Source organism: Monodelphis domestica, chromosome 2 (genome assembly GCF_027887165.1).
Source record: "Monodelphis domestica isolate mMonDom1 chromosome 2, mMonDom1.pri, whole genome shotgun sequence".
Taxonomy (NCBI): domain Eukaryota; kingdom Metazoa; phylum Chordata; class Mammalia; order Didelphimorphia; family Didelphidae; genus Monodelphis; species Monodelphis domestica.
The window spans coordinates 337,893,540-337,919,334 of NC_077228.1; the positions used below are offsets into that span (position 1 = coordinate 337,893,540).

General features: G+C 35.9%; 1 protein-coding gene across 1 annotated transcript in view; it reads right to left on the bottom strand.

The window, feature by feature from the left end:
• Positions 1 to 25,795, bottom strand: part of UBE3D (ubiquitin protein ligase E3D) — a 206,897-nt gene that overhangs the window by 82,907 nt on the left and 98,195 nt on the right. The window contains exon 9 of the mRNA XM_007484257.3: positions 6,804 to 6,942. Within this exon, the coding sequence (XP_007484319.1) occupies positions 6,804 to 6,942 (139 nt within the window). The remainder of the gene's footprint in view (positions 1 to 6,803; positions 6,943 to 25,795) is intronic.

Here is a 25,795-nt window from a genome sequence, read left to right on the forward strand (position 1 = left end):
GACATGAATAAGCAATTTTCAGTTAAAGAAATCAAGACTATTAACAAGCACATGAAAAAGTGTTCCAGATCTCTTATAATCAGAGAGATGCAAATCAAAACAACTCTGAGGTATCACCTCACACCTAGCAGATTGTTCAACATGACAGCAAAGGAAAGTAATGAATGCTGGAGGGGGTGTGGCAAAGTAGGGACACTAATTCATTGCTGGTAGAGTTGTGAATTGATCCAACCATTCTGGAGGGCAATTTGGAACTATGCCCAAAGGGCGATAAAAAGACTGTCTGCCCTTTGATCCAGCCATAGCACTGCTGAGCTTGTACCCCAAAGAGATAATAAGAAAAAAAAAAGACTTGTACAAGAATATTCATAGCTGCGCTCTTTGTGGTGGCCAAAAATTGGAAAATGAGGGGATGCCCTTCAATTGGGGAATGGCTGAACAAATTGTGGTATATGTTGGTGATGTCATACTATTGTGCTAAAAGGGATAATAAAGTGGAGCAATTCCATGGAGACTGGAACAACCTCCAGGAAGTGATGCAGTGAGAGGAGCAAAACCAGGAGAACATTGTACACAGAGACTGACACATTGTGGCACAAGAAAACATAATGGACTTCTCCAGTAATGGCTTTACAATGTCCCTGAACAACCTGCAGTGATCTAGGAGAAAAAAAAAAACTATCCTCAAGCAAAGGACAAACTGAGGGAGTAAAAACACCGAGGAAAAGCAACTGCTTGACTACAGAGGTTGAGGGGACATGATAGAGGAGAGACGCTAAATGAGCACCCTAATGCAAATACCAACAACAAGGAAATGGGTTCAGAGGAAGGACATGTGATACCCAGATGAATCGCCCGTCGGCTAGGGATGGGGTGGCAGGGGGTGGGGGGAAGGAAAAGAAAATGATCTGTTTCCAATGAACAATGTATGAAAATGACCAAATAAAATAATGTTTTAAATACAAAAAAAAAAGACCAAAGCAGCAATTACTTCCTTTTGAACATTTATTTCCTAAATATGATAACCAGAATTGCACTTGTGATTCTCTGTCTTAATAGATAAAAGAGACATTGAAAGCAAGAGAAAAGGTAGCAGCATTTCTTTGGACCCACCGACATCAATATAACTCCCTTCTTCCTCCTTGGTGCAGAGAGGCATGCATGGATAAGAGAGTTATACTGGAATTTCACAGAGAATTCTATTCCTTGGGAGAAGCTGCCATGACTGTCAATCATAAGTCCTTATTTCCCAGCAGAGGTCTGACACACTTCCCTTACATCACATTTGTCTATGATCTTACAATATCTGATGTTAAGAGGCAAACCCTAGTGCTCCTCTGATGATCCTCACAGGGAGCCATGGGAAGATGCTCCCAGGCTTGGAAACAAGCAGGAAAGAAAACTCTTTTCACTGAAGCCCATTGACAATTCTAAAAATCATATGCTTTTGATAAGATCTTCACAAGTTAATTTAACCACAAGTACTCAATGTGAGAGACACTTATAGCATGACTAATGAATGAATTGATAAGCTATTGGAGGACCTGGGACACAATGTGATTGACAGAGAGTTTCACTATATGACAAAACTCAAAGATATGAAAAAAAGCTACAAATAGATAGAGGAATGTTCTCTTTGGAGAGGTAGAATAGTTGAAGGAGCAATGGCTTTTGGAGGCAGAGAATCTTGCCCTTGATGCTTACTCTCTGGGTAAGCCTCAGTTTCCTCATCTGTAAAATGAATGGTTCCTTAGAAGCAGTTAGGTGGTTGAGGAGATAAAGTGCTGGGTATGGAGTCAGAAGACCCTAGTTCAGATGTGGCCTCAGATACTTTTTAGCTACTGATCCTAGGCAAATTACTTAACCTGTTTGCCTCAGTTTCCTCAACTGTAAAATGGGGATTAGAACAGCACCTCCCAAAGTTCTTGTGAGGGTCAAAGGAGATAATATTTATATATGGGCTTAGCACAGTGCCCGGAAACATAGTAGGTACCATGTAAAGGCTTATTCCCCTTCTGCCCATTCCAATAATATCTATTTATTTGTTCAGTTGAAAAGAGAAGTTAGTGCCATTTGGCTGCAAATTAATTTCATTTTTGTGTCCAAGGCCAATACGGAACATAATTTCATAAGATACTTGCTCATTCTGACTTCCAATCTTCATGAAGAACTTTAGATAAGGAATCCAGCACAGCAGTTTTAGCAGCCTGGGTGGCAATATTTGTTCTAGGTGTTGCAGTAGAGAAATCATAAAAAGAACTCGATAAGACCCTTCAAAACAATTTAACCTACAAGTTAATATATGGCAGTTTCAATGAGAAAGTGGGCATGGGAGCAGCTGTTGAAAAATATGTTGGAAAACAGAGTTTTGCTTTAGGAAAAAAGAGGCCAAAGAGGGCTTATGACTCTATCAGAAATATATATATATATACATATATATATATATTTTTTTTTAATAAAAGGAGTAAGAAGACATTGGCTTCGTCAAGCACAGAGCATCACAAAAAACAAAACTGAATGAGATTCAGCAATATCTGATGTACTAAAGGAAAGTGACCAGCCAGTCTCTACCAAAGAAATATAAAGGAAATCCATGCTAGAGGTGATACATTGACTTGTCCAAGGTCACATGGGAAGTACATTGTTGAGTTAGGATTTGAACCCAAATTCTCAAATAAAAAAAAAAAATCTAGCACTCTCTCCAAAACTATATCCAGTGGGTAGTGCCATGAAGCTGACTGTGATCCTAGGATCAAGAGTCTAGAACTGAAAAGCAACCTCAGAAGTCATCAGATCCAATCTCCTCATTTTACAGATGAGAAAACTGAGTCCAGAAAGGTGGTGACTTACCCAAAGTCACATAGATAGTTAATGAAAGAGAATTTGAACCCAAGTTTTCTATCTAAAACATTAACATTCTTTCCACTATGGTACTCTCCTCTTTTGGAGAACTCCATACATTCTGGGTGGTACCAGAAATCTAAATGTGATCAGAAGTAGAAGAAACTAGAAAGATTTCTTCAGTTGAGTTGATCCAGTTGAGTTGATCCATGGAATACTCTATTCCTACATGGTAGCTGCAAAGAAGTTTCCAGGGAACATTCCCGTTGGGCATTGTCAGCAGGAGTTAAGTCACAAATTAGGGTAAGGGATATTACACAGATGGAGCAACCTCCTAATCGACCTCTTTTCCATGCTGATACCAAATTACAAAATGCACAATTGAGAGTTTCAATTTAAACAGCAATGAAAACAGATGCCCTTAAAGCTAAGACAAAAGAAAAATCTGTGCCTGGGATCCCTCCCACCTCCTCTTCCAGGACTGTGTGTTCTCAAGAAGGCCAAAAATAGAAGATGTCCCTCCTGCACCACTTTCACTCAGATGGCTTTAAATCAGAGGCAGGAACTGGGGATGTGATTTCATCCATGTAGGGCACTCCCAAACAGGGAAACACCCTCCACCAAGGCAGGGTAGTACCCTCTCAGTAAATGTCAGTCTTAGAGAGCTGCCTGGGGCATGGAGAGGCTCAGGGACTTGCCCCAAGTCCCACAGTCAGTCTTTAAGGAAGATGGGATGTGGATTCAGTTGTTCAGGGCTCCCAGCCTGGATTGGTACCCACCATATCACATTGCTTCTCTGTAGCTTCAGATATTAAACAATAAACAACGTAACTCTAATTTAAGGAGGGGGGAACCTTTGGGGCATTGTCAGAAATGTTAATAGCTTTAACAGAGACAACATTCAAATTGGGGAACCCTTAGAATAATCAACTTTGCAGAGAAGGAAACATTCTGCACTATGTGGCATGATTACAATCCTACAAAGTAGGTGCTGTCATCATCCTCATTTTATGGATGAGGAAACTGAGGCTGGGATGGGTTAAATGACTTATCCAGGGTTACACAACCAGTAAGCATCTGAGGCCAGATTTTAACTCAGGTCTTCATTCCTATAGACCTTACACTATTCACTACACCACCTAGCATCAAATGATATGCCCTATGGGAAACCCTCAACATTTGGAAAATTTAACAGCAGTTTCTTCATTCAATTAAGCACTTATTAAGAAAATAATTGAGAATATTTTATTATGGGTGAATAAAGACTTCAAACAAAATACTTCATACATAATAAACATATCAATGAGCCAGGACTGGTGATGGTGTTACAGAATAGAAATCCCAAAGGGATGCAAACACTCACTCACCCACCCATCCTTTTCACCTTTACATCACATTCCATGCCAATATTTGCAAAAGAAAGCTGAAAGCAAATCCCTCCCACCCTTTAGCTCTCATTGAGAATTATTACTAAATACTCTGCCAAATAGTTAATCTAAAGATTTTCATTAATTGCTCTTCATTTCCCTTGTAACGCTCTCTTTTTTCCCTTCTCCTTGATTGAGATCAGGTACTTTCTCTGATAAGAATGCTTCCCATCCCCAACTCTAACCCTGTGGGACAAGAGGAACAAAATACCTTGGGCAGGAACTACCAGTTAGTTTCTGTCAAGGCTAGTGGTAGAGTCCTTAGAAAAAAAAAATTGCACAGGATAGGATTTGGCAAATGGACTGAAATAGGAGCATAGCCAAAAACTCTCCATTATGTGGTTCTCTCTTGAATAAAATAGCCATTTCTGCAATTACTCACAAGAGGCAGCACTAAGAGCTTCTTTGATTAAAGGAGCTGAGTGGAAACACCATTACTAGTGCTTAACAAGTAGAGTTTTTATTCGCAAATATTTAGATGACAATAAGCGGAGATTAATGCAGGCATTAAATTCTGTTTGGCAAAACCTATAGGATTTATAGAAATTGATCCAAGAGTGATAATAGTGAAACCAAGAGAACAACAAACACAATAATTTCAACAATGTAAATGAGAAGATCACCAAAAGGAAGCTTAAATTTCCTCAACTGAGTAACTGGAAAAACAATGAAAAATGAGAAAACAAATCCCTTCTAACAGCAGAGAAGTGGGGACTAGTAGGGTAGAACACTGTCCTGCTATGAGATATGTTGGCTTAACTGTTTTTCTTGAAAGGATTCAATCTGGAGGGGTAAGGAAAGAGTTTTTATTTTTTCCTTGAGAAATGATTATGATATAAACATGAAAGTAATCAATAAAATCATTTTTAGAAAGAAAATAACTTTAAGAAGTAAGCCTCCAGTTATATCTCAAAAGAAACAAATAGAGTAGCCCTCCTTTGTTAATCATGTCTTTTTTTATATAAAATCAATTTAAAAATTTTTTTCTGATAAATAAATAAATAAATAAAGCATTAAAAAACCTTTAAAAAGCACCTACTCTGTCAAGCACCTTTTGTTAGCCACTAGGAATATAAATAAAAAGAATGAAACAAACCCAACTTTTAAGGAGTTTACACTATTAAAACTGTAACCAAGGAGACAAACATATATAGGAATATATAAAATATATGTATTCTACATTTCCTCTTAACTTTGTTTTGAACTCGATTCCTATGTGCCTACTTTATTGATTATACTAAGCTCTTAAAGCAAAGAGCTCGTCCATTGCTATTCTTTAGCTCTACATGGGAAAGGGAATGTTCTGCATCAGTGACAATGTGGAAATTTGTTTTGCTCAACTATGCAAATTTTTGTAGGAGTTGTGCTTTTATTTTTATTTTCTGAACCCTTTCAAAGGATGAGAGGGAAAGAAAATAGTTTTCTGACAATTAAAAAAAGAAGAAAGACTGTAGCATTCCATGATTAACAACTATAGAAAGTACTTAAGAAAAGATAAGTATTTTTAAAACTGTTTGTCAGTAAGCTACTTGGGAGCATTATTGAAACGTCCATACAGTTTCCTAAATATTATCAATAGCTGGCATGATCTCTTCATCTTATTCAACTCTGGGCCTCATTCCTTGTTCTTCTGTAGCACTTTTCAAAGATAAAACTATACTGATGGACTAACACAATGGGATGACCATTTGACTCAATTGCATAATGTGGATTCTTTTCCCTTGTAGTTTGTTAAGCTTGTCTCTTTTGAGTATTCATGGTTCTCATTGAGAAGGTCCTGTGATGTTTGTTCTACATCTTGATGCAGAAAGTACATCTATCCACAAATGAATATATGAAGGACTTCACCATCTAGAGCAAATTTCCCTTCTATTTGAAATCCAAAGGAGAGGACATCCTTCCCCAACAGCAAATACCTTTAGTGAATATATGTTTCCCTGGTATTTGCCTTATTTTATGTTAAAATTCTCTTTTTTGGTTTTTCTCTGTATATTCAAATGTTCATGTTTGTTGATGTATATAGTAAATTTATAATATAATTTTAAAACAACAACAATAAAACACTGTACGTGCATTAATTTCACTGAACCTCATGACTACTCTGTACAGGTGATTTTATCTTGATTTTACAGAAAGGACTGAAGCTTGGACAGGATAAATGTCTTCTCTAAGGTAGCACAGCTCCAACACTCTGTCCATTATCTTGTGGTGCCATAGAAGGTACAAAGAGGCCAGAAAATGGTCCTGCCTATGAATTTAGCTATGTCTCTCTTTCACAATAATCCCCCAAATAATAATAATAACAACAATACTTCAAGTTCTTTGTGGAGGTAATGACAAAGATAGTGAAAAAAAATCAAAGAGGAAGAAAAGAAAGAAAAGAAAAAGGACATCATTTGTCCTTTGATTCATTTAAAAATAGAAATAAGTTAAGAAAGAGATACGGAAAATATAAACACACACACATAAATCATGCCCCCTCACCATTACATATACAAACCAAACAAATATGGTGTTGGTGAAACAGTTTCTTACCTGAAAGGAGTTCATATATTGAAGAGAAGGTGGCAAAGAATGATTACTCCTCAATAATATCAACAGTAGCTCCAAACAGGTTTGGGAAGGCAGAACAAGGGAATGGACTCCAATATCATTTTCCCATGAACTGGAAAGCCTGGGATATACCAATATTCACAATTTCAGGAATACATTTTGACTATAGAAATTCAAAATCTAATATTATAATAAATAATATGATAAAAATAATTATAAATTATGCTTAAATAATTTATTTTTTATTATTATATATTATATATAATTGTTTATTTATATATTTATGTATAAATATATTATATTTAAAATAATTTATATTTAAAAATTATAAAAATAAAGAAAAGGAGCAAAGAAAGCTAAATAAATGTTACATTTTTCAAAGTGAGGGAAAAATACAATGTAGATGTGGAAAAAAAATCCACAGTTATGAGTACAATTGAGAGAGCAGCTATCCAAGATATGTTTCCAGTATAGCTGGTTAGAAGACAGGATGTAAGCAATTTTTTTTCCAAAGCATCAGTTCATTTTAAAAGTATATGAAGTGTGCCTATAAAGTAATAAGAGTGATTCTAAGTGCAGCTGGTGGAAATAGCCTCATTACTTCATAGTTACACTTCACATATGTGACACTGAAAGGCAGAAACCAGGCTAAAGTCTAAGCAGGTAATATCAGCCCCAAATTCATTAATTAGAGTCATGTTTACTCTATATTATCAACTGTCATATTATTTCAATGCTGTCTTCTCACTCAGTGCCTACCTAGGTCATCTTCACCAGCTGCCAAACTCTGAAATAAAAATGCAGTATTTTTCACCCCAAAGGAGTTCTTATGACTTTAGTGCGAGGGTTCTTAATTTGAAATCTGTAAACTTTCAAAAATAATTTCATTAACTGTATTTCAATATAGTCGTTTTCCACTGTAATCCACAGGCAGGTAGGTGGTACAGTGAGTGGAAAGAACCGGATCTCAAGTCAACAAGAACTCAGCTCAAATGTTATCTTAGATGTTTACTATTTGTATGAGCCTGGAAAAGTCATTTAGTCCCTGTCTTTATCAGTTTCCTCATCTGTAAAATGGGAATAAAAAGAGCAGCTAAATCCCAGAATTGTTGGGAAGATATAATGAGAATAATTAGAAAGTGTTTTGCAAGTCTTGAGGTTATGTAAATGTTATTTGATGTTATTATTATCAATACTACATATTTTTATATTATGCATTTAAGAACATTATTCTGAAACAGGATCCACAGGTTTCATGAGATTCCCGAAGGGGTCCATGACACAAAAAAAACTTCAAATCTAAAGGAATTTTTAAAGTATTTTTTTCTATATCACTTCTTTTTTTCAGCTTTTAAAAAAAGTTCATATTGCAATAAAAGCATAGCTGGGGGGTGGTCCACTGTGTCCTTGTTACCTGGAAAGAATCCGTTTTCTCTCTGAGACTGAAAATAAAATCTTTACTGAATGATAGAATTCTGGACTAGTGTGATGAAATGGCTTGAATGCCTTATCCATTGCTATTTAACTGAAATAGAAAAATGTAATCCTTTTACATTTAAATGATTACCAGCATAATTTGAAATTGTGATTAGAACCCCTAATTATCATTGATCCTTTTACTACTTAGCTGATACTAAAATCAATTAAACTTCGCATTGGCAGATGATGGCTGATGCTAGTAGCTAAGAAAAAAGGGAAGGGAGGAGAAGAATTAGAGAATTTTGCTGCACAAATCTCCCTTGTCCATGTCTTAAAAGAAGAATGGGGGCAAAAGGAGCAGGTATCTATAGCAGACTTTCTTTCTCACAATATTCTGGACCAGGAATTAGTCAATAGCATAGCAAACAGCTTCAAAAGCAAGAACAGAAAGGTTAAGAAAATGGACATTAAACATGGCGCTGTGTTTCAGGGAGGGCAAGAGAACATGACCATTTGGGCCGAGGGGCAAGACATCCCACGGCAGAGCAGTAGGTTTCAGTACAGCCTATGCACTTCCCTCTCAGTTGGTTCAAAATGATTTACCTCCTGCTATTCTGGGGATTTAGGGAGACTAAAGGAGAATTCAATTATACTTCTCCTGAAGGTATAGGAGATTTACATCTCTTTACGTACAAGTAGTAAGAATATTTCACTGCTTGATTCACTTCATGTTATACTGCACATCATTTCTAACTTAATTAAATGTTTTTTACGACTGGATTTATGTTTCTGGCATGTCTGGAAACAAAATGACACAGCAGATGAGGACATGGGCCATAGTTGAAACAGTTATCACCCCCAAAAAAGTACAACAGACACTGGAATAGCTAAGTGGGATTCTATATATTTAAGTAAATTTCAACTTTAACAACCATTTATTAAGTAGTATGGGTGTAAAAAGCCCTGCTAAATACTGGAATAGAAAGACAAATTGAAAAAAGAGGCTCAGTTTGTGCCCTCCTATGGCTTACAACCTAGTAACTACAATGCAAAATGAACATCATAAAAACATAATATAGGTATGATAAAGTGCTAACAGAGGCATCAGAAAAGAGTACCAGTATTTACAAGAATATGCAAATTATATGCACTTAAATTTTCCTACCAAGGGATTAACAACTTTATGGAATTATGGTTCTCTGGAGGGTAGGAAGTCTTACTTAAACTACAATGTGCCTATCCTACATAAAAGAATTAAAAACAAAAGTTAACAATAATGAATTTGGTTGCTTATTTTTGTTAAGTCTTGAGTTGTGATATATGAGCCCTCTATTCTAAGTATTTTGTGTTTTTTGTTTTTTAGCTATTACCAATTTTTTTAAACACTTCCTACTACAGTTTAAAAGAATGACTTTAAAACCTGGGATAAGAAAAGTGGGAAGGAAAAATCAAATAGTATCTGAAAAAGGTGTTATTAATGGTAGAAGGGGAACAAAGTAGAAAGGAAGGATGAGATAGAAAGCCAAGTACTTAACTTCTTGCTCCAGGAATAGAGATCCATGGGGCTCAAGGAAAGGGAAAGGCTATTTTTCAAATGGCTGCCTTTTAAATGCATTTTAAAGTGCTGTTTTTTCCGTAGAATTTAACAGGAAAAAACCTAGAGTTGAAGTCAAGAAGCCTAGATATGAGTTCTTGACCTGACAGTTATTCACTATAATCTCAGGTAAGTCACTGCAGGTCTCTAACCCTCAGTTTGCTCAATAAAATATCAGGGTTAGATTAGATGACCAAGTCCTAGCCAGTTCCAACTTCTTGAGCCTTATTTTCCTATAAATCAATACTTCTTTTTTCTCAAACCTAATATATTAGTCAATCATTCGCTTATAAGCACAAATGCCAGGAGCCTTTTATTCTCATGATAAGCTTTATTTTTTTTCATATTTATCAACTTTATTTTTTCATCAACTTTATTTTTTCATTTCCAAATTCTCTTCCTCCCCAAGTCCTCCTACACCCATTGAGAAGGCAAGAAATACAAAACTGCACGAAGTGATACCACATAAATCATCAGCATTTCTCTATACTACCAATAAAGCCCAACAGCAAGAGATAGAAAAATCTCACTTAAAATAACTGATGATGATATAAAATACCTGGGAGTCTATCTGCCAAGACAAATCCAGGAATTATATGATCACAAAACTACAAAACACTTGTCACACCAATAAAGTCAGACATAAACAATTGAAAAACCACTCATTGCTCTAGGTCTGTAGTAGCAAAGGTTTTGAGTTCAATTGCCCAGAGTGCAAATTCAAGCTGTCTGAGTGCTGCCCCCTCCCCCATTACCAGAGAGAGCTGAGGGAAGAAGTGCTTGACAGAGGGGAGGGACATGCAAAAAATGCCCTCAGGTGCTGGGAAGAGGAGAGACATAGCAGCTCCCCCATGCCAGGGGCAGCACATATGCCAATACTTTGCCAACACTGCTCTAGGCTGAGTCAATATAATAGAAAATGACAATTCTACCTAAATTTATTTATTTATTCAGTGCCATGCTACTCAAACTGCCCAAAAATTATTTCGTAGAACTAGAAAAAAATAATAAAATTTCATTTAGAAGAACAAAAAGCCAAGAATATCAAGGGAATTAATGAAAAAAATATGAAGAAAGATAGTATAACTGTATAGGATTTCAAACAATATATTATAAAGCAGCAATCATTTAAAAATCTTGTAATGACTAAGAAAAATAGTGGTGGACCAATGGAATGGATTAGGCACTCAACACACAGGAGTAAATGACAATAGTAACCTAGTGTTTGACAAACCCAAAGGTCCAAGGTTTTGGAAGAACTCATTACTTAACAAAAACTGTTGGGAAAACTGGGAAACAATATGGCAGAAACTAGACATAGACTAATATCTCACACCATATTATCAAGGTAAAATCAAAATGAAAAAGTGATTTAGAAATAAAGAGTGATATCATAAGCAAATTAGGGGAGCACAAAGTAATTTAGCTGTCAGATCTATGGATAAGGGAAGAAATTATGTTTAAAGAAGACGTATAGAATATTATGAGGTATAAAATAGATAACTTTGACTACATTTAATTAAAAAGATTTTACAGAAACAAAATCAATTAACCAAGATTAAAAGCCAAACAACAAATTTGAAAAAATCTTTATAGTAAATGTTCCTGACAAAGACCATATTTATCAAATACACAGAGAATGAGTCAAATTTATAAGAATACAAAGCATTCCTCAATTGACAAATGGTCAAAGGATATGAACAGGCAATTCTTAGAGGAAGGTAATATGAAAAAAATGCTCTCAATAACTATTAAAGAAATTCAGATGGAAACTCTGAGGTACCACTTCACACTTATCGGACTGGCTAACATGTCAAAAAGGGAAATGGTAAATATTGGAGAAGATGTGGAAAAATCAGGACATTAATTCACCATTGACAGAGCAGTGAACTTATCCAACCATTCTGGAAAATGATCTGGAACCATGCCCAAAGGGCCATGAAACAGCATATCCTTTGATCCAGCAATACCACTACTAGATATATTGCAAAGAAACTAAAGTTAGGGGGAAAGGGCTTACTTGTACAAAAATATTTATAGCAACTCTTTTTGTGGTGGCAAAGAACTGGAAAGTGAAGGGATGTCCATCAATAGGCAATGGCTAAACAAGTTGTAGTTTATGGTTATAATAAAATACTGTTGTGACATAAGAAATGACAAACAAGATGAACACAAAAAAAAATCTGGAAAGACCTATGAAGTGATGCAAAGTGAAGTGAGCAGAATCAGGAGAAATGTTGTACACAGTAACAATAGTATAGGATGATCAACTGTGAATGACTTGACTATTATCAATTAGGCAAGCATCTAGGACAGATTCAAGGAATTCAAGATGAAAAAGGCGATCCACCACCATAGAAGGAACTAATATTTGAATGCAGTTTGAATGCAGATTGAAGCGTACCATTCTTTATTTTCTCCGTGAAATTTTTGTAGTGTAAGCAATATGTGTGTTTGTTTCACAACATGATAAACATAAAAATATGTATTATATGATAATATATGTAAAACTTAAATTATATTATCTGCCTTCTTAGAGAGGAGGGTGGAGTGAGAGGAAAGAGACAAAATAGATTTTAAAATGTAAAAAAAGTGAATATTAAAAATTGTATTGATGTGAAAAAAGAAGTCATGAAAAATAATTTCCACATTAGCCATGCCCCCCCCTTAAAAAAAAAGAGTATACACATTTCAATGTAGATTCTGAAGGCTTTCTTTTTCAAATAGATTTTTATTGATAACTCTTATTTTTTTATATCTAGATTTCTCCCTAAATCCTTCTATTTATCTTTCCTAGGGAACTATAGTTATGAAAAAGGATTAATTATTTTAAAAAGAGGAGAAAATTCATAAGACCAACTAAAATGCCACATATAAAAAAGTTGAACACTACATACATTGTTTCACATCTATAAACTCAAACTCCTGCAAAAGGGGGAGTGGGGCCACCAGGAAGAATGTCTTCTCATAATTCTTTCTTGGGAACAAGCTTGCTCTTTATAATTTTATAGAATTCTGTTCTTATTATTTTATGGTAGTGTTTTTCCCATTTATATCATTGTAGTCATTGCATATTTTTTATTATTAAATTAATTAAATCATTACATGAAAATTCCCAGATTATCTCCTTCACTCCCTCCTTTCCTTCCCCACACTAAAGAAGGCATCATCTGACAAAAAGACACAGGTATGTATAAGACTTCTTTGTTTTCATTCATCAATTCTTTCTCTGGAGGTAGACATACACAAGTTACTTTTCAAACTGAAAGCAGCCACCAAGTCGAACCCTGTCATTTCTGATCTGTCAATTCAGGCTTAAGGAAAAGAAGAGAATTGCCCATGATCACACAGCTAGGAGGTACCACAGTTATGATAAGAAACTAGGTCTCCTGGCTCCTAATCTGCTGTTCCTTCCATATATCATGCTGCCTTTGGTATGAGACCCAAATGGATCATATGATGCAACTGTTTTGAAAAACATAAAAGGACATAGAAATGTAAGGTGGTCCTTAGGGTCTTACAAGCTAGGTTTGAATGACTGCACTAGTATTGATCTGTTGAGATGCTGGACGAGGCTCTTCATCTGTGTGTGTGTGTGTGTGTGTGTGTGTGTGTGTGTGTGTGTGTGTGTGTGTGTGTGTGTTTGTTTACAATGAATACAATGAAAACAACTACATTACTAAGGTTTTAAAAAACAGAAACACTGAAAGAGGAGGCTTCAGTCTTAGATTTGATCATTTTTGCAGAGTGATAGCCCACTGGAATGGAACCTTTTTAAGGGCAAGAACCATTGTTCATTTTTTCTTCATATACCCAATACCTTAAACATAGTAGGTACTTAATGATGCTTGCTGAATGAATGTTTTATTCTAAAAGGTAACACACTTTCAAAATTGATTAAATATGAACATTTTCTTCTTGGTCAGTCATTTTTAAGTCATGTCTGATTCTTCATGACCTCATTTGGAGTTTTCTTGGTAAATATACTGGAGTAGTTTGCCATTCACTTCCCCAGCTTATTTTACATTTGAGGAAACTGAAACAAACAGATTTAAGTGACTTGCCTAGGGTCACACAGCCAGTAAGTATCTGAGGTGAGATTTGACCTAAGGAAGATAAGTCTTCTTGACTCTAGGCTTGGCTCTCTATCTACTGTACTATGTCTCGGCTTAGAAGGCACTTACTGAATTAAATCAATGAATGAATGAATGAATGAATGAATGAATGAATGAATGAATGAATGAATGAATGAATGAATGAATGAATGAGTGAGTGAATGAATATAAAGAGAAGAAAATAAACAAGTTCAATGTGTATAGATGGATGGAGGTACAGAGAGAAGTGGTCTCTAATGGCTCTAAAGCCTCAGAAAGACAATATAGCTACAATACTACACATTTAAGAATTAATTCCTGCCTGACATAGTTTTATGTTTTAAATTTAAATATTTTACACATGAGTAATTTTTAAAATTTAATTTCAAAGTTAAAATGAGCCAAGCTTTTAATTTTGATATAAATTCTGAGTAACATAAATGTTTTTATGTGTTCAAACCATTAAAAAGGTTTATTGACCTCAACTAAGCATCAACATCTATAAAAAAATAGAAAAAATCTCTTTTACATGGTGATCTTGGCCAAGAAATAAAAACAAACCACAAATTTCTTCTACCCAGAATTCTCAATACAACCAAAGTCACTGTGTCTTGTTGAAGAAAAGTGATAATAACTTAAATAGTAAAAATAATTGATCCTCCAGTAGTAGGGCATATCCTAAAAACAATCATAATTTCATATCCTGAAGTAATACCTGCACACTACTCTAATGGATATTCCGATGAATTTTATCAATAAGTGGCACTTAAGACTCTATAAAATTCAGGTTCACGGACTATATAAAAACATGTTCCTTACAGCTAGCTACTAGGTATGCTAGGAAAAGTTAAGCAAAATTTGAAACATAGAGGATTTCAAACCATATCAGAATATCATCTTTTAAAAAAGAATTAGCAAGTCTAAATGAATCATTCAATTTCTACTTCTAAACTTAAGTGCAATCTACCAACATGTATGGTAAATAGGGTGAAATATTTCTTAAGAAAAATTTCCTCTAAAAGCTCAAGGAAAAAAATGGAAACCTCTGAAGAACATTTAAGTCAGGGGTGGAAAAAATACTTGACCTCCACATCTTTAAGTCATCCTTTGGATGGACTGCATTAGAAGGATTTGGGGGGAGGAAATTCAACCTTATACAACCTGAGACTAAAATCCTACGGCACTGGCTTCCATTATATAGACTGTTTACATATATAAACTATTTGAGCAAACAAGAACAACAAAATGAATTAGAAGGAATCCAAAATGAATGGATGTGGTAGAGAGGAAGCAAGATATCTCAGTGGATAAACAGCCAGACTTGGAGACAAGATATCCCAGGTAAAAATCTGGCCTCAGTCACTTCCTACCTATGTGACCCTGAGCAATTCACTTAAATCCCAATTGTCTAGCCCTTATCCCTCTTCTGCCTTAGAACCAATACTTAATATCAATTCTAAGACAGAAGGTAAAGGTTATTAGGGAAAAACAAATAGAATGGATGAATGGATGGATGGATGGATGGATGGATGGATGGATGGATGGATGGATGGATGGATGGGTGGATGGATGGGTGGATGGATGGATGGATGGGAAAATGGGCTTGGTAACTGATGAGACATCAGTGAGGGGAGACCATATTTTATAAAATATAAGTATTACTGATATAAGAATATAAATAAAGGTATTGTCAGATTATAAAATATTAGTAGTGTAAGAGTTCAGTCCATAAAAATGATCACACCATCAAGAAAAACCACACAGTAATATCTCTCTAAGGAAGAACAAAGCTATAAGCTGAATAGTCCAACTATTACTGAAAATAATTTGTAACTAACCAAAAAGAGTGACTAAAATATCGATACCCAGAGATCCCACTGTTAGGCAGATACCCTCCCTTACTTCTCACCAACCCCAAAATGCCACCCACATACATAAAAAAACATAGCTTGAATACACTTTGTATTTATTCTGCATAGATTTTGCATGTATTTTTTTCCTCCCAGTAGAATGTAAGTTCCTTGAGGGCGGCACTTTTTGTGGCAATGCATCTGACTCTCTGGAATTTTCCACCTTCATTCCATCATCCTTCTCTCACTGGAGATTCCTCCAACTCTGTGACTTTCTCTTACAGTTCATGCTTACTTTTCTCCCAGCTCTGCAACTGGCTCTAGACTTTTTTCACTTTACCCTTTGAGTGACTATCTTTCTCTCTCCCCTATTGTCTATCCCCATTAAAATGTCAGCTCCTAGAAGATAAGGACTGTTTTATGTTTTTGTTTTATTTGCACTTCTAGCTCTTCTCATGAAGACTTGCACTTTCTCTCATCCTACCTACCTATCTACTAACTACCTACCAAAGAACTGGGCACAAGATAGATAAACCTTCAATTAGAAAATATTACTAAACAAAATGTGGTGTATGAATGTAATTAAATATTATTGCGCTGGAAGAACATGCTGAATACAAAGAAGCATGCAAAGATTTACATGAATTGCTGGGAAGTGAAGTAAGTAAAATCAGGAAAACAATGTATATAGGGCTATGTCAATGTGCTTGGAAAGAAGGAAAATAACAAAACATTTGAAATTGAATGCTGCAACATTACGATGAAACTTGTGCCCCAAATAGAGATAGAAAACATCTCCTTCCACTTCTCTGCTAAGACTGGGGACTATGACTATAGAACATTATATATAATGTCAAACTTTTTTTGATTTATCAGTTAGTTTTACTGAAAATTTTTTAAATCTTTAATTCCTCATTAAAGAAGATAACTATCAAGAGGGAGTTGGGGCCATATTTATGTAAAAGCAAAAGATAGAAAAAAGATTTATTTTGAATTTTAAAGAGGAAATAATCACATATCTATCTATCCTAAATACCATGCATTTTGGAGCAAGGTGAGATTTAGAGATTATAAACTACTGTATATGACTAGTGGTTACTTTTAGAGACGAAGAAACTAAGGCTAAGAAAGGCAGAATGACTTGTCCAAGGCCATATTACAAATTAGTACTCAAACTTGGACTAAAACACTGGCATCATGGTGTATTTTGCATAACAAGGACCCAAAGGTTTACCATGTCTTTTCTTTTTTTTGCTAGTTACATATTTATTATGAAAATCAAAGGCAAACCAATCTATAATATTATGGCAATAAATTACAGAATTTTATAAATTTGAGAACTTCATTTTACCTGTAACTTTTACTTTCTAGTTATCTCAGTTGGTTTTTGAAGCACAAGATAATTTTTGAGGGGTTCAGTGTAAGGTAGACAAATCTCTTTGAACTTTCCAAACTTTGCTACCAATATTCCTTCTCCCTTCTACCCAATTCAACCTAGAGTCTCCTGATTCTCAATTATATGTGTCTGTATGTGTTTTATCAGACCATGCTACAACCTCATTTTTCACCCCAATGGATCTGTGACCTCATAGATTCAATTCAATTGAAAAATCATTTTCTTTGTTGTCCAGTCATTCAGTCATGTCCTACTCTTCAACATCTCATGTGGGGTCTTATTGGTGAAGATATTGGAGTTTTATTTCCTTTTCTGGTGGATTAAGGCAAACAGGGATTAAAGAGTGTCCTGCAGCTAGTTAATATCTGAAACCAGATTTGAACTCAGGAAGATGAGTCTTCCTAACTCCAGGCTAGCATTCTCTCCATTGCACCACCTAGCTGCTTCATTCTGTAGACACTATGCCAAGCCCTGTACTAGGCACTGTGGACACAAAAATTAAAATTATACAGTCTTGCCCTCAAGGAACTTACATTCTACTGGGAGGAAAAAAATACATGTAAAATCTATGCAGAATAAATACAAAGTGTATTCAAGATATAAGCAGGAAGAGGGAGAATCAGAGGACAGATTGATGTCCAACACCTGCACTGCTCTAAGTTGCCACTCATTCACACCTTTGTACCCTGTGTGACTCTTGAACTTCACAACTTTGCTCTGATCTCATTAGATATTGCTTCCCTCTCCTTGTTCTATGGTACAGTCAAACTGAGCTTCTTTCTTTCCATTACTCATATATGATGGTGCATCTCTTGTCTTAAAGGAAAGGTACCTAAGAAGGGCAGTACATAGAGCTCTGGAAGAAGGAAGACCTGCATTCAAATACTGCCATAGGCACTTACTAGCTGTGATCTTGGGTAAGTCACTTAACCCCTGTCTCAGTTTCCTTAGCTATAAAAATGAGAACGGAGGTGGGGAGGGCAAGCTAGGTGACTGAGTGGATTTACAGCCAGGCCCAGAGATGAGAAGTCCTGGGTTCAATCTGGCCTCAGACATTTCCTAGCTGTGTGACCCTGGGCAAGTCACTTGACCCCCATTGCCTAGCCCTTACCACTCTTCTGCCTTAGAACCAATAAACAGTATTTATTCTAAGACAGAAGGTAAGAGGTTTTTTTTTTTTTAAATGAGAACAATAATAGCATCTACCTCCTGGGTTTGTTGTGAGGATGAAAGGGAAAATATTCATATTTTGCAAACCTTAATGTGATGCTAGATTTTGTTACTGTAATCAAAATGGTATACATTCTTCATCCATGTCCTTTTTTCCATATGGAATACCTGGTAGATTTCTTTTTTAATTATATTTTCTTTCCACAATTACATGAAAACACAATTTTAACTTTCTCTTTTTTTTTTTAAGTTTCATACAAATTCTCACCCTCTCTCCCTTCCTGCCCTTCTCCCTCTCTGAGATGGCAAGTAATCTGATATAGATTATACATATGCAATACAGTTAAACATTTTTCATATTAATTCAAAGAACTAAAACAAAAGAAAAATAGGAAGAAATAAAAGTAATAATAGTATATCTTGGACTGCATTCAGACTCTGATCAGTTCTTTCTCTGGAGGTGGATGACATTTTTCATCATGAGTCTTTGAGAACTGTCTTGAATCACTGTATTGTCAAGAAGAGCTAAGTCACTTATAAATGTTTCTCATATAAGATTGATGTTACTGTGTATAATGTTCTCCTGGTTCTGCTCACTTCACTTTGCATCAATTCATGTAGGTCTTTCCAGGTTTTTTAAAAACCCAACTTGTTCAGTCATTCCTCTGTTGATGGCATCCACAAAAAAAGAGCTGCTATAAATGTTCTTGTACAAACAGGTCCTTTTCTCTTTTGCAGATCTCTTTTGAATGACTGACATTCTAAGTGAGGAGGCCTGGTAGTATTCCAGATCTTAAAGAAATCATGTCATCTGCAAATAGAAGAATTTGGAGGACTCCACCTTCCACAGGCAATCTCTCCTGTCTAGATTCTATAAGGAATATCTTTGATACCAATGCTGAACAGTATTGTTTTATGCCTTATTTGCTATCTATAACTAAAGAACTGTTGAACAAAGGGATCACTGTGTTTGTACATATCAGGAATGTTGTATAATCTAAAATATGCATGGCATACTCTGTTTTCAAGTGTTCTATAATCAATGAACAAGAAACCTGGCAGGATTTTGTATTCTCCTCGCCTCTCAAACAATTGTGTGTGACTGTGAAAATATGGTCAGCTGGAGAAAAATCATCTGTGCAAATATACTTATTCCCTTTATAATTTAATCAAGGATACTGTCAATATATGCACACATCATTGTCTTCAAGATGTTATAAGATAATGTAATGGAATACATTCCCATAAGAATAATTAATGAGGAATTCAGAGAGAAATAGAGGAATCTGTACATATTGATATTCATCATCAAACGGGATATTTGTAAAGCACATAGCAGGTGCTTAATATATGTTTTCCCATGATTTAGAACAAAACCAGCAGAGAAATGAATGCAATGGTTTTCTGTCACAGCATGAGCAAAATGGAAAGATATATTGCATTAAAGCACTGGTATAACCCATATTAAACTATTTGCCTCCTCAGGGAGGAGGGGAAGGGCGAGAGGGAGAAAATCTGAATCTTAAAATGTCAGAAAATAATTGTCAAAATTGTTTCTATGTGTAAGTGAAAAAATTAATTAAGTAAAATGTTTTTAAAAGGAAATAAGTACAACTACAACCATGTATGTGAAAATAACACTAAAAGGCAGCTGAATTCAGATCAATTGCAGTAACCAATCTTCTTGTACAGATGATGAGACACATTTTTCTCTTCTCAGAAAAGTTAAGGATTGCTATTACTCTTGGTGATCTCATCAGCCTCTAGGAACTTAATTATAATTTCTATGCCAAATATTCTCAGATTTACTTAACCAAGCCCCCATCTAACCTACAGTTTTGCATCTTCCATTCCCTTACTGGACATCTCAAGGCAAATGTCATGTAGTCATTTTAAATTTAGCATGTACAAAACTGAAACTCTTCTTTCCTTCTTTCTTCCAAACTTTCTTATTACTGTCAACAATATTACCAACATCCCAGTCACTCGGACCTGCAAAGCCATCCCCAACTTTCCACTCTCATCATATCCAATTTGTTGTCCAGTCCTGTCAATTCAACCTTCATAACATCTCCTTTACTTATTGTTGCTCAGTCATTTCAGTTGTGACTACCTTTTTATAACCCCATTTGTGTTTTCTCAGCAAAGATACAGGAGTGGTATTGCCATTTCCCTCTCCAGCTCATTTTACAGATGTGGAAACTGAGGCAAGCAGGATGAAGTGACTCGTCCAGGGTCTCACTGGTAGGCATCTTCCTGACTCCTCGCCTAGCATGCCAACCACTGTACCACATAGCTGTCCTAACATCTCTTATATGCCCCTCTCATGTCCTCCTTTCTCTAGCCTGGTATAGACCCTCATCTCATACTTGAATGACTATAATAATCAGCTAATTGGTCTTCCTGTTCATCTCTCCTTACTCCTGTTCATCCTCCACTCAGGTATCAAATTTATTTTGCTTAAGCACAAGTTTGACCATGTTGCCTCCCTGTTTAATAAACTAGCATCGTCTATCACCTCCAAGATCAAATATTAAACTTTTTAAAGCTCTCCATTACCTGCCCCCCTTCCTATCTCCCCAGGCTTCTTATACCTCACCCCTTTCTATGCACTCTGTGATTAAATGCCACTGGATTCCTTGCTTTTCCTCAAACTCCATGTTTTCATTGGCTATTCCCCATGCCTAGAATGATCTCCTTCCTCATCACCATCTCCTGGCTTCCTTCTAGTCCTGATTACAATCCTACTTCCTAAAGAGGCCTCTAATCCCTCTTAAAGTGAGTTTCTGCCCTTTTGTGATTATCTTCAACTTAGCCTGCATTTGTCTTCTTTGGAATAGCTGTTTGTATGTTATCTCCACCATTAAACTGTGGACTCTTTGAGAGCAGGAACTATTTTTTGCCTTTCCTTGCATTTATAGTAGTTAGCACGGTGCCTGGCACATGGTTGACATTTAATAAATGTTGGCTAACTTGATGACTTGAAGAAGATATAGAATAACTTGTTGGTTACAGTGATTTTAGCACTCACTTTCAGAGGAAAGACCATGGCTAGATTCAGAGGAATTAGGTTCAAATTTTGCTTCTGACACTTAGTTTTCCTCATCAACAAATTAGCCTCTGACAGCTCTTCAAGCTCTAAATTTGATAAGAACTATACTTTATTTTTTTATATTATCTGTTTTATTCTATTTGTATTTATTTTGTTAAATATTTAGTAACTACACTTGAATCTGGTTTGGGTCTTGCTCAGGAGTGGCCTATCATCTGCTTCTTTGAGTTTTTGATATTTCTGCTCTAGGAAGTTCACTAAAATGATAGAGGAGGGTATCTGGGGTTTAGAATATTTCCCTCCACACTCTACAGTAAGACAAAAAAATGAAAACAAATTTTGCGCTTTCAACAGTGATGTATTTTTGAGTCAGTTCTTGTTACTTTATTTATTTTGTAAACTTTACTTATTTTATTTTTTACCACAAAAGAGTTTGATGGTATTAGGTGGAGTAGAAAATATATTGGAAAATAAATGATTGTTGTTTTTTAAAGCACCAATGAAATTTTTTTAAAGATTTTATAGGGATGAGAAGTAAGGAAATGATCCAACAGGGTCTTCTCTTTTTGTCATACTATTTTACTTCTTTTTTTCCTGTTCTTTAGGTATAACCTGACAATTGATCCCCTAATATCTTCAAAACTGTGACACTTCTTACACAGATTTCTTAAGTACATACTTGATTACTTCCATCTACCCAACTATCATCTCAATGCAGGCAACATCCAAATCTTTATTTCCATTCCTAATCTTTTTCCCTGAATTCCATGACTATATTAACAACTACTTGCTGCATATCTCCCCCTGGAGGATAGGTATCTCAAACTCAAAGTGTCCAAAACAGAATTCCTGTTTTCCAAAAATCTATCCCTCCTCCAAAATTCTCCACCTCTTCTGATGCGATCACTCTTTCCAGATACTAAGGTTTTGTTGTTGTTGGGTCACTTCAGTCATGGCTAACTCTTCATGACCCTATTTGGGGTTTTCTGGGCACAGACACTGGAGTAGTTTGCCATTTTCCTTCTCTAACTCATTTCTACACATGAGGAAAATGAGGCCAACAGAGTTTAATGAGTTGCTCAGAGTCACAGTTGGGAAGCATCTGAGACAAGATTTGAACTCAGGTTGAACAAGGAACAATTTGAACAAGGAACTCTTGCTGGTTCCAAGCCCAGTGCTCTATCCACAGTGCCACCTTGCTGCCCTTACCAGGTTTACACCTTTGTAATATTTCTCAACTCTTCTCAAATCCACAATAAATAGACTGCTCATTTTTGTTGATCCCCTTTACCTCCACAACATCTTGTACGTTCTTCTCTTGCTCTCCAAAAACTGGCTCCCACTCATTTTTCTAGTTTTCTTTCACATACTCCCCTAATAAACACATATGGTCCAACCAAGTCAGATCACCAGAGCAATTTATATTGCTCAAAATGTGCCATCTTCTTCTGTATATTTTACAAATAGGCTTATGGTTTAAATTTCTATGGTCTTTTGTTACTCTGGCTCTCTACTTACCTTGGTTCTCTTGGCTTCCTTGTGGTAACTTCTTATTATATTAGTTAAGTTTCTCTAATTTAATTTTCTTATTCAATAGTTTTATTTTTATGTTGTTCACAGTAAAAACTTATTTAAACAGATTGGGTTAAAACTGTTATAACAGGGGGGCAGCTGGGAAGATCAGTAGATTAAGAGCCAGGCCTAGAGACAGGAGATCCTAGGTTCAAATCTTGCCTCAGACACTTCCTAGCTGTGTGACCCTGGGCAAGTCACTTAACCCCCATTGCCTAGCCCTCAGCACTCTTCTGCCTTGGAACCAATACAGTATTGATTCCGAGATAGAAAGTAAGGGTTTAAAAAAAACAAAACAAAACTGTTATAACAGTATAGGAAATCTTCTTGCCCTTTTTCCATCTAATTTAGTGTTGATTGGGCTGTTGCTTTTGCTATTTGCTATAATTGCCCTGGTCAATGGTCAGATTTGTCACAAAACACATCAGTTACCAGTTGGTTCTTTTTTTCTTTTCCTTTTTTTTGTCTCTTAAGGAATTATTTATTTCATTTTCAGGGGAAATTGTTCAGTGCTCACCATGACAAATGCTGAGAGCTAAGATTTGGAAATGACCTACCCCCAGTTCCATGGAGCTCATTCTCCTCCAAAGAAAAGGAAACTTCTGAGGAGAGTAGAAAGGACCTTTAGAGCTATTCTTCTCTTTCCTTCCCCCTTCCCCCCAATCAAGCCAGCCTCAGATATCTAAATCAGATTTTAACTTCAGGACTTGCCTGAAAAATATCCTGTAGACTAAACCAAGCATTCTCCAGCTCTCCCAAATTTCTTCCCTATTAGTTTTTCTGCTAATGCCTGAAATTCCTTTCAAAATGAGTGTCATCCGTGGGACTCCATGGTTAGAGATAAGACTTTTTTTTTAAATGCCAGTCTGAGGAAATAAGTCAACTTAAAATGTGTTCACATCAAGCCAACCTCAGATTTAACTTCTGAACTTACCTGAAGAATAAGCCAAGTATTTTCCAATTTAACCAGATTTCTCCCCTATATTTTTTTTTGGCTGATGCCTGAAATTCCTTTCATTCGATTACTATCCCTTAAACTCCATACTTAGAGATAAAAGATTTTTTTAATGCCTGTTTGAAGAAATAAATCAACTACAATGTGTTCCCATCAAGTATAGTCAAACTTACAAAAGTGATATGAGGCTCTCATCTTCTTTAAGCAATCAATATGCATTTATTAAGTATCTTTGTGCCAGGCACTATTGTGCTGTTAATACGAATGCCAAAAATGAATAAATATCCTCCTCAAGGAGCTTACAGGGATTGGGGATGGGGTGTGAGAACTATACTATCGAAAGGGAAGAATACACAAAGGAAATTCTGATGGCACAAGATCCTGCAGCCTGGCTTAACTTCACGCTGGATGGGAATGAGCAGGTGCTCAAGATGGAAGGTATATTTTCTTATCACAAGACCATAATTTTGCAGTTGGGACTTTAGTGGTCATCTAGTCCTACCCTACCATTTTACAGATGAACATCTGAGGTCCAGTGAGATGAGCAGTGACTTGCTGAAGACAATACCCCACACCAAGTTGCAGATCAGGAACTAGGTGGCCCAGTGAATAATTGCATACATATAATTAGGAAGACCCCTCTTCCTGAATTCAAATCTGGCCTCAGATATTTACTAGCTGTGTGAACCCATGGGCAAGTCACTTAATCTTATTTGCCTCAATTTCCCTCCTTTGTAAAATGAGTTGAAGAAGTAAAAGGCAAACTGCTCTAGTATTTTTGCCAAGAAAACTCCAAATGGGGTCATAAATAATCAAACATAACTAAAAAAATTACTGAATTGAAAAAAAAAGTTGCAGATCAAAGATTGGGACAGGTACTATGGTGACTCCAAGTTTAATGCCCCAAATACAATGATTTTTCTACTGTACCACACATTAGACAGGCTTAATACAATTTTTTTAAAAAGAACATAAGATAGACTTTGTCATAAAGGAGCTTTGCTACCAAATCATTCATTAAGGTATGGCTGTATTTACTCACAACATGCCCTACTCCCACCTCTTTTTTTATTAGAAGATATTTTACCACTAAAGGGAGAAAGGGAATTATGGTCAAATTGCTCCTGGCTGGAAGATGCTATAACCAAGAACATAATTTTCCTTTTGAAGGCTTAATAGGGTCATTCAAGCTTTTTTTCAACTGCTCCAGAAACAAAGGAGGAGGCCAGAAGAGAATGGTTTATTTCCTCATCACTACAGAGAAACAGAAGGGGAGGATTTTCAAAGAGAGAAAATGCCTGAGTAAATAGAGTATGCTTTTCAATCTCACAGCAGTTGTATGAAGATACATAAGACCCTCTCTAGAAAGTTATTATGGGCCTGAAGGCAACAAGTGCTACTAAAAACAAGGGATCGTTTATTATTGGAATGATTAGGACAGAAGACACTCTAATGCTAGAAACTGGCTTAATAGGAGAAGATCAAATTGAACTCCTTTAGCCTAGCCTTGAGCTAAGACACTGGATGAACCTGGAAGTCTAAAAGGGAGAACTGAAGCAAAAGGATAAATCAGACTTCCCCTTAACTCTTTCTTTTCCTGGGCTTCTTTCAATTGTTATTTGATTCAATTGCCAATCTGTCCCACACACCTCTTCTGCGTTCCCTCTAAGTCCCCCAAGCCCTGTTTGGATTTTATGCTTGTCATCTATCCAAGGTGAACTCTGAAAAGTCCTTTAATCCAACTGTAGGGGAGAAAAAAAATGGGCCCTTATGACCTCTGGATGAATTTAGCTAAAAATCAGGAGGCTTCCTGCCAAGAACACAGACCAATGTCAATTATCCATTGGCTAATTATCTCATTTGGGGATTATA